We start from the raw sequence: 10,933 nt of genomic DNA, 5'->3' as shown, positions 1-10,933 counted from the left end.
TTGAAATTAAATGAGATGAAATTAAATACAAATTACCATTTCACAATATCACAATATGACATTATCACTAACTACCCTTAAAACCAGTTGTTCTCAAACCATAACTCCATAATACATAATAATGTATTTCTTATAGATTGCATTATAGACAGAAATATATGGCCTATGGTCTATGTATGTTTTAATGTATCACAATTAGCTATGTCCTGACAGAAAGAAGAGGGTCATTTTAAAAATATTCCTCTTTTATAAGTTTTCTCAGCTATAAATAACTCCTTCAGATATTTATAAAATTTGTTAATATCAAAGTCAGCCCTCATCCTGACAAGCCACTTTCCATATTTCGTCTGCATTGAGTTCAGAAACCTCATTCTGGCTCTAGTAATTTTATAGTCTTTTTTAATATTATTAATAATAATTTAATAATATAATTTTTACATTTTCAAATCCACTTCCTCTAGCCTGTTATATTCCAGTAGCATACTCAATCAGTATCAGAAGAGTATCAGTTCCAACAGTATTTAATTTACTAAATATATAAAAGTATCAATATATATAGGCTTAAGACATATTATTGTATTATATATTATATGTCTTAATATTATATTATTAAGACATATTTATATATAGGCCTATACCTTCTATATATATAATCCCTATACCTTCTTGCGCCATCTTGCGTTTCGACACGCTAAAGTCAGTTCAAATTCTGATTTTACATTCATTTTTGTAACGTTACAAACAAAGAGACCGACATAATTACCATATGAATAAATAATGCATATCAGTATGTAAGTAAGTGAATAATTGAACAAATATATAGGCTATATGGTCAATTTATAGTGCATTTGTATCTGACTCTATAGGCTATTGTCAGTTTTGTTTATGTTCTCCCGGCAACGGATTATTACAATAGTTTTGCCTAAAGCCTAACTCTCTGTACAAAGACCATCACTCCCTAGGAACGGATCATCTGTACATAAGAGACAGGAGGTAAGGTTTCCACAAAATATTTGGTCCAGATAAACAGCCTAAAATTGATCTTTTATTTACTACAAATTATTTATAGTAGTCGCGTTTCGATGCAATTAGGAGAAACATTTTTTAAATGAGTCTCAATGCAACACTTGCTCACAATCGAATGAAATAACACTTAACTGTTTACTTAAACGGAATTCAATCATTTGTTCCTCAAAACGTTTCACCCCTCACGAAGTGAATAGGGTTTTAGAGGAGAAAAAAGAAAAAAAGTTAAAATCATGTAGGCTACACTCACACGAGATTAAGGCTGCGTATATCCAGTAGTCCAGGCTAGCCTAAAGCTGATTTATTTTATGAAAAGCAGGACGCAGTGGTAGCAGACATGTTGAAATCACATGAATATGAGCAATATCAGTATTATCAAATATTATAATAATTTTTTAATTTGTGTAAATAATTAAGTTATTAACTTTAAATTAGCACTATTTCTGAAAATCTTGTGTATACTTTTCATAGAAATACTTATTTAGTTACAACACAAGCAATAGGCCTAAATTTACTAAGTTCAAAAATACTGCATAACATTCCCTTTAAGGTTTTTTTTTTTTTTTTTTTTTTTTTTTTTTTTTCTCATCACTTACAGTGAAATGTTACGGTCATACACAGATATGAAGAAACACACAGACTTCGGTGACTCATTCTGGAGTTTTGGAAAAGAGCAGGACTTCAAGCCTCACATCAGACACGTTGAGCCTGTTCTCACTGAGTAACTATTCCATGAATCAGTTTCTATCCCCTAAAGTAATAAAACTGATTCAACTGCAGTTCAAGTTACTTGAATTACATCTTTTCAATTTTTAATTTAGTGTACTTTTTTTAATTTTTAATTTAGTGTCAGAAGCAGTAGAAGATTTTTGTGTGGGAGAAATGAGAGACTCTCCAGTCTTGGTTTTATGGGTATTTTGTTTTAATATTAGTTAATTGTGAGTCTCCAATGTCAACATTTCAAATGCTCAAGTCATATATAATGCCTATGTCTATCCTATTCATATGATTTTATGCTGAGGATTTTTTTTTCTACACCAAGGATGTCAAAACTCGGTCCTGGAGGGCCACTGTCCTGCAGAGTTTAGCTCCAGCTTGCCTCAACATACCTGCCTGGAAGTTTCTAATATACCTAGTAAGACCTTGATTAGCGGATTCAGGTATGTTTAAGGTTGGAGCTAAACTCTGCAGGACAGTGACCCTCCAGGACTGAGTTTGGACACCCCTGCTCTACACTATATTAATATGATATCAATGGTTTTAGATGTGACCTTGACTGGAAATCCCATTTGCGCTGGATACCTGAACCTCGATATAGTGATGCCCCATTTCCACACATCAAAGACATAAAGTTTCCCAATGAAAGGAAACTGATGAGATCCTTCCCACGTGAGTCAAGCTTTGATCAGCAAAGTCTATCTGTTCAAGTATTAATAAAAGTATCTCTAGTGGCAGCTGCACATGAAAACTTTCCTATGACTTCATTAGAGTAATCACTATGGCTGTAACATCTAAGACACTTTTAACTCTATTTTTACCCTGTTCTTTGGAATTTGTTACTAGATTCTGAGATCATTTTTCAGTATTTTTGATGTTTACTGCCATGTCCATTCAGAGGCTAATAGGGTGTCCGCATCTGAGTGGAGCTTTTATCCAAACATCGGACAGCCCAAGACCTATCACACTGGAAAGAGATGTTTTATGGATGGCATTATGCATACAAGAAGCATGAGATGCTTTTCAGAAAATTCCCTGGAATCATCCATAGGGAGGAAAAAGCAGGGTAAGAGCTAGTTTATCAGTGCTAATACCGTTACTTGCCGCTATTGTTCTTAACTATTCATATAAAGAGAAATTGTATTTAGTAATGTGTAGTCAGTGCACCCCATGTTGTTTTAGGTCAGGGGTAATTTATCATTTTTTTCTTATATACAGTTCATAGTTCAAAACATTTGTTGTCTGAGAGATGTTCAGAACTTTAATAAAATATTTATCATATTTTTATTATATTCTTTTTTTTTTTGAAAAAGTTTGTTGTATGATATACCCTTTAACAAAGGTCAGACCATTTCTAGTTCCTGAGTACAGCTCTGACTTTCATAAAATGAATCATCACTGCGCACAGCCACTTTTGGGTAAGGACCAACATGCTTACTGCAGATGCAGTAAGATAGACCAAAAGGATGGGACTGTAGCCATGTTTTATTGCAAATTATTGAACATAAAAACACCCTTTGTTCCACTTGTGAAGGGATATATCAAAGTAGGCCTACAATGTTTCAAATCTCGCCACTGAAACTGAATATACACACAGCCAACACTTTTACAGCACACTGTAGGGCAATTGGAAGATGTCCAAAGAAAAGGAAAACACAAAGGCTATAAATACACAAGAAACGAATGATTTAACAAGACTAATTAACCAGAAACATCTGCAAGACAAGAGCAAGGAGACAAAACTTCAAAATAAGAGCACAGACAGATAATTTTTCTGACATATTTACTTGTATATTACTTCAGATCCAAGCCGTTTGCAACATTTAAACCATTTATTCACCTAAAACCCTCTACAAAAAATGTCAGGTAGGTAAAAGAAATAATATTATGGTGGCCTGCACCATACAACTTCATGGCTAAGAAATATTTTGTTTGAATTTCTTAAGGTGTATGTACTGTTTGCTTTTACAGTCCACTGTATGCAGAGAAACATAAAAGTCTTGCTCGAGAGGAGGACATTCTTGAAGTCAAGAGCCTGAACAGCTGGAGACCAGCACCAGACATCTATGACAGGACAGTTTTGCTGGACACCTAATTTGGAAGGTGTCAAACCATGCTTACATATTTATTGTTGTTATGTGTTGTTATTGTTAGTGTTTGCTGTTTTGTTATACATATTTTAGTTTTATCAAAGTGTTGAAGCAAATAAAATGCTCTTTCTTTCCTTCAACACTACCTTATGGTTTTCCATTGAGTATATTTGACAGTATTTAGATCTTTATGGTTTAGCCCCAGAACTTCACATTTGAAAGGGTTGAATCAGGACAAAATGTTATGGGCTTCAGACAGTGAAAATTGTTTGACCTTTTCTTTGCCTTATTAGTTGGAGGTCCGTCAAATAGATTTTCCTTAATTCCCTGACAAAGACAAATGCTTTTTTTTTTTCAATGTGCCAAAATGTAATTGCAGGACAGAATAGGGTACAGTTAAGTATAATTGTGTAGGGAAGATGTTTATAATTGTTAATAAAAGAGGAACAGAATCTATTTCACTCTTATTGTTTCATCACAATCTGAATTCACCATATTGTATCATTCATACACAGTAAGATATAATAAGCAAGTTGTATTATAGTCAGTTCGTTCTTGCACTGAACCATGTAATCTCATAGCAAAGTAACTGTTCATAAACTGTTATTTCATAAAATGAGGATCAAACTCAGCTTGCTTGAAAGCATTTTAAAGAATATTTTATATAGGGTTTATTTGCTTTTGTAAGAATTTCTGTGGTGGAACATCTGTTGTGTTTTTATCTAGGGTAGTTTTGCTGCATATTCATTTTCCATATGATTCATTCAAAGGGCAGATGAATAATACATTAAGAGCTTATCAACACTGTACAGACTGTATGTTGGCATTTTTTATGCATCTGTACTTTCTCTGAACTCACACAGTACACTTTGATAATATGTATATATTAGTCTTAACTTGTATCACGGTTCTGCAGTAGAGATAGATGATATTTTTTCACTCTGATAACGCTATAAAATTTCCATTAAATCTACCCACAGGGTTATGCCAGCCCACAGTGTCAATTATATTTAGATAGACCACAAATTTGGGGGCCATTAGGGAAGCTGTTTAATCATTTTATCCTTCAAGTAAATCTGTTAGAAACCTCAGTAAAAACCTTTCAGTGTATGTCATTTTTTGCACTTTTCTCCTGTCATTAGGATTCATTAAGGACAATGAAAGTAATGAATGAGAAAGTGAGACAGGTTGAATAGTGTCTCTATTTACTCCAGCCTTGTGCAGATACATTTTGGGGGTCTGGGACCACCTGAATCAATTTGGCATCCTGAACCTTGCATAACACCATGCAGGTATTACCTTATCTTACGGACTTTGGGTGTTGCTTAAATTTTTTTTTTTGCCATTTTGCCATTTCCATAGTTCTAGTTCCTGTACTCATAAATTGGAAAACTTCTGTAAAGATAAGTAAAGTGTTTTGTAGAAATTTGAGCATTTGAGCACCAGATCTGGGCCTTCAGGGTAACCCAATTTAGTATGCATGAACAAGTCAGTATGCAATTTTTTTGGTAACAAGATGCCAGAACACAGTGGTTAAAAACAACAAGAGTGATTTTAAGTTGAATTGAGGGTAGATCAAGAATGCCATTGATGAAGCCAATCATTTTTTTTTTTTTTTTTTGCCCATTCATGTTCAAACTGACTTTTTGATATTATGTTAAAAAATTCTTTTATTTTTTTTTCTTACGGGCAAGAGTCTCATGACATTTCAAGAATGGCTTTCCTCCTAGTAACACTTTTAACATTGTGACAATCTTTATAGCCGGTGACAAGCTCCTCTGAGAATTTGTAAACTCTACAGATCACCTTTTGAGCGCATTTATGTTGAAAAGGGGAAGACAAATCCCTGGCACAAAAGTGCACAGAGCACATCAGAGATCTTGCATCACTTATAGCATACTAATTTGACATCCTCTTTTGGAATAAAAGCATTCAGAATAGGAGAGGAGCAATTAAATGTATCTCAAGCTGAAGATTCTTTTTTAAATGCAATGAGAAGCATACAGCGGAGACGTTAATTTGCAGTTGGTCTAATTGCCACCAATACATATATTTCTTTATATATAATTTTTTTTTAAATGCATCTTTAAAGATTAATTTAGAGATTTTCTGATTGGCTGTTTGTCGAAATTAGGTGATTTCTGTTCCTGAACACAGACGTAGAGTTTACTTTTTCATTGTACCGTTGCAGGGCCTCAGCAGAGTGTATTGATTTACACATGATCACTCATTGATCCTTCGCCATCAGAGAAACACCCTACACAGCATTCTGTAAGGATTTGTTTCTGACAGTGGTACTGCTGTATACTGACAATTTTAAGTAGAGTGCCTCCTGATTAACTATCAGCATTGTCTAAACAAGGCTATTGTACGGATTAAATGAAGCCAAGGAAAAGTACTAAGGCATGATGGTGGTCTCCTGACCTGTATTCAAGAAATATTAATGAAAGCTTTTCCAAATTTTAAATCTAATTTAGCTGGGAAATTGTTATTAGCATGGGTCACCAGAAGTCATAAGCTTAATTTATTCACACGTGAGTGAGGTCAGTGCAAACTCTAATGCATTTTAGTATTTGCTCAGGCATTTTTAAACAGGTCATAAATGAACATGTCAACCTGACAGCTGTTTTTATTCTCTGATTTGTACATTGATTTGATCACTGGAGACAGTTAACAAGTGAAAAGTTGTTTTTATAGATGCAACCACTAGATGACACTGTTCATTTTCTGTTTGCATTTGAGAATCAGAATCCATTGGAACATCCTTAAAACAAGATGCATTTAAGCAAAACCGAATTGGATATTAAGAAAATTCATTTATCATTTACTTCATGCATATCATTCTCTAAACCCCTTTGGTATCCTTTCTTGTGGAACACAAAATGTTAGTCAACTTGCAGCATGTCTGAGATATGGAAGGTTTTTTTCCACCACCATCAAATATATAAATAAAAAGGTAACTGTGACATTTTAACTCACAATTTGGACCTTCTCGCAATTCTGACTTTTCAAAACTCACAATTCAGAGAAAAAATTCAGAATTGTGAGATATAAACTCTGCAATTTCTCTTGTTGTTTTTTCTCTCTCTTCCATGCAATAAAAATGGTAATCGTGATTTTTTTTTTCTTCCAACAATCCCAACTGAGAGTTTGTTCTCAGAATTAGTGATAATTCTGACTTTATTTCTCAGAATTAGACATTCTGCTAAATCTCCTTTTGTGTTCCACGCCGACCCCTATATGTAAGAAGAGGCCTTTCAGAAGATAAGAATCTTAATTCCAATTTCTTTGAGTGAGTGTTTAAATCAAATGCACCACAGGCCTTGCCAAGTCAAACCAAGCTGGAGCTGCACCATGTGTCTGTGGGCACTGCTCTAATTTGTCCATCGCATGAGCCAATCTGTGTAGGACACTGTCTGCTGGATCAGCACTTTATCTTCAGCCCGCAATGCTCGCAGAGCTCATGCCTCCTCTTCTCAGTTCCTCCACTGTTGGTGTCTTTTGTTATTTTGCTCCATTCCCCTGCATTCACTTATGGCCTGTGCTTTTTAATTTAGCTTTAGTGGTTAGTGAAGCCAGCAGTCAGCCTTCTGAATATACAGCCACTGTAGATTATTAAATAGAGTCCTTAGACATGCTGCAAGTTCACCTTGATAGAAATGCACTGATAATCAATACTATACAGAAGCCATAAAATGCAGTCATTTCTTGAGAAGTAAGAAGATGAATTGAGTATTAGAGTTTTTGAATGTTTTCAGTGAGTGAATCACAGTTGCACTCGGTCACATTGACTCAGTGTGCATTATGAAAATGCTTGGATGACTGAAAATACATTTGAAGGTGGTCTGGGAAGGACTTTGACCACATTAAATGAAGGTTAATGCAAACGCTGCAAATAATATACATCTCTTGAGTTGTTCTTTTTTTGGTGGTTGTTGTTATTTAGGTCTTGTTATATGGAGAAATCCTGTGCTTTTGCATTTTGCTTGCCTGATTCAACCAATAATATGCTATTATAGTTATCAAATTATTTCACTGCACTATTTCTCCTGGAATCTTGTTTCTGCATTTTTATTTCAATCCAAAAATAGTGAAATTTCAGTCTTTCTGTTTTATCAATCCATGGTATTTTCTTATTGCAAACAATTCACTAATGCATATACTTTCTTAAAAAATTACCTTGAAATCTTTAATCAAAATATTATAACTTGATCTTCCAATGAAACAACAGACTTCTTGCCTGCCTACGGTTTTATGAATGCTGTGAATTTGTACATACTACTCAAACTCTTTTCAAGTACATTTTTTTTGTGTGTGTGTTTGTTCATATACACTTTTACATTACACTTTGATTGCAATGCTCACATCCTAGAGAGGTGCATACAGAAAGGAAATACATAATAATAATAATAACAACAATAAAGCAGTTTGAATTATCTGATAATGAGTTTAGTAAATCATGGAAATGTTTTAGCTAACTCAACCTCTCATGTAATATGTACAGTAGGTGTTTTTTGTGTTTAATTATATTATATTAAACAGGCATTTGAGCATATTTGGCATATTTGTTTTATGCTTTTATTTTAAATTTTTTTCATTGTTTTCATTGTTTGCATTGAGTGTATGTAGAATTTATAACATTTGCAGATTGCATGACTTCTTACCCATATTTATGAAATGGACATTTACAAATCTGCTTATTAGGTGCATGTGTAACCTCCCTCATTTAGTTGCTACTCCTCCAGTGTTATGGGTGATAATGAGCACAGTGTGAGTGTGGGTGTAACAAGATTTGACTTCTCTCTGGGCCTCCATCAAGCTATTAGCACATTTTGAATCACCACTCTGCATCGCTGGTGCTACCTCGGGAGCTGCACTGTCATCAGCATACAGTGGCTGGTGGCATCAGGCCATTCCTGCTTCCATCTTCATCTTTTACTCACTGCACTTCCAGAATTCCCTGAAGGTACTGTAGCACATTAACTGTGTCCGCAAGCCCAACTGGATGTGTGAGGACATGGAAGAGGTACTCACCCGTGTCTGGGCTGGCTTGAGCTGAGAGGAGGCCTAATGAAAATGCCCTGAGGACCTACTTTCCTTCCCAAACACCAGTTTATCTCTTCTAGACTGTGTAACCCTTTTCCGTAGCACTTTTAAACTTAATACTCTATGCTTAAAGCCTAGGAGCAGCTGCAATGGCTAAGATCAGATTAGATCCGGGCGCTTTTAATACCAATGATGTATATCCTATAGTGTTCCTTATGTGGAAACAGTACAGCATGGTGGTAGCAATGCCAAGGTGATGGGTTTGATTCCTAGGGAATGCATGAAATGACAAAATGTATTCTTTCACTTTGTGCCGCTTTGGATAAAATCATTTGCAGATTACATAAAAATGTAAAAACCCAACTAGCCTATTTTCAGTCTTCAGTGTGGGTGGGAATGTCTCTTAGCAGGTAATGGGAATATTCAATTGATTGTCACTTTTCCCTCTTTTTCTTTAAAAAAAATAAATACAAAATCTGAATTACAATGAGACACTTTACAATGGATGTAAATAGGGCCAATCCTTAAATGTTGAAATATTCAGTAAACAGTTGTTTAAAATTGTAATAAAATTTAACAATATTACCGCTTTTATTTTTGATCAATTAAATGCAGCCTTAGTGAGCAGATTCTTTCAAATACATCTTACTTTGCACTTCAGCTTTAAAATACTGAGTGCCTCAATGTAACCTTGATTTTTGCTTCATCTTCTTCTTCTTTTTAAGAAAACAAGGGACTGTAATCAGTATTATACCACAAATACTGGTGATTAAGCTTAACTTATATTGAACCCAAAATATTCCTTAAATGGTCTTGCCTACACTAAGACTTAATCTAGTATGTCTGAGTTATTAAAAGTGGTCAGTAAGACAGGTGTTCTGTCCATTTGTCCTACCCTGTCAGATTTTGTTATCTCCCATTAAAACAGTGGGTAGTACAATTCGACAATGAAAAATGCTACCTGTAAAGTTATGGTTTATTAACATCTACACCTACCACAACCTTAAACCTACCCTTACAGTAATTCAAATACAGTAATTATGTGTTATATTTGCGGTTGTATCTAGAAGGGGTACAGCTACAGGGAACCTATTAGATTGTGTTTTATTAATGTCTACACCTATCTCAACCCTAAACCTACCTTTATAGTAATGCAGATACTGTACATTAAATATTGTTGCTCAGCATGAGAAAAGGGACGCAATATTAATGTGTGCATGCACAGTAAACCCTGGTAGGAAAATCTGAAAGCTAGGATAAAATGTCAGGACACCGGCACTCATAGTGTTTGCAGTAAGCAATGAGCTTTTTCTCATACTGAAGAACTGGCATGCATTGTCCTGCTCGGATCGGATCCAAACATCTTCCTCAGCAGCATATCTCGAAGGCTGATTGTTATAACAATTACAGTATGTAACCAGAGGCCTGTTGCACATAGCCAGTTTCATTTTTTACTCAGGTAAGTCTGCCTTTAGTTTGAGCAAACCCTGAGTTTTCAGGCTCAAGAAGGTGGATTGGTTTTGAGTGGGTTTCGTCGCCATGGTAACTTACGCTACAAGGCTACCCAACTCTGGAGCAGGTTTTATTCTGGTTGGAGATCGCAAACATAAACTGGACCAATCAGCTTTGAGCAAAGTGACATGAATCTAATGCAATTAGTCACTCCCCCTGTATCTCTTGCTTTAAGTTAAAGCAGTTTACAAGTGTAAGTTTTTTGATGCTAATTATTTATTATATTAAATATTATATGAATCATAATAATTTACAATTATATAATATATTCAAATAATTATTATATGAACCATTAAATGAATGGGTATTAATACTAATCTTTGCATTTGATTTAATTTAGATATACACATTACCTATAAATGAGTTTTAATCTATAAAGCTATAAAAATTACTGAACGTATGTATTTTCTTTTGAGCTCTTTGTGAAACTGTATAAATTCTTAAATTCAGCTGATTATTTTACATAGTCAGATATTTTCTTTCTGCTGCCTTCTCAAAAATTTGCTGCAGCAGCTGTTTATTCCTGCCTTGTAAATGCATTT

General features: G+C 34.6%; 1 protein-coding gene across 1 annotated transcript; it reads left to right on the top strand.

The window, feature by feature from the left end:
* Nucleotides 1-860: 860 nt before the first annotated feature.
* On the top strand, nt 861-5,097 carry LOC109085573. Its single transcript, XM_042778333.1, has 7 exons — nt 861-993; nt 1,625-1,747; nt 2,291-2,415; nt 2,642-2,809; nt 3,057-3,319; nt 3,509-3,609; nt 3,715-5,097. The coding sequence occupies exons 2-7, from the start codon at nt 1,629-1,631 to the stop codon at nt 3,836-3,838; spliced, it is 900 nt and encodes a 299-aa protein (XP_042634267.1). The 5' UTR covers nt 861-993; nt 1,625-1,628; the 3' UTR covers nt 3,839-5,097.
* Nucleotides 5,098-10,933: the final 5,836 nt, after the last annotated feature.

The sequence above is a fragment of the Cyprinus carpio genome, chromosome A20, assembly GCF_018340385.1.
Source record: "Cyprinus carpio isolate SPL01 chromosome A20, ASM1834038v1, whole genome shotgun sequence".
Taxonomy (NCBI): domain Eukaryota; kingdom Metazoa; phylum Chordata; class Actinopteri; order Cypriniformes; family Cyprinidae; genus Cyprinus; species Cyprinus carpio.
This window is presented reverse-complemented; position numbering and strand designations above follow the sequence as displayed.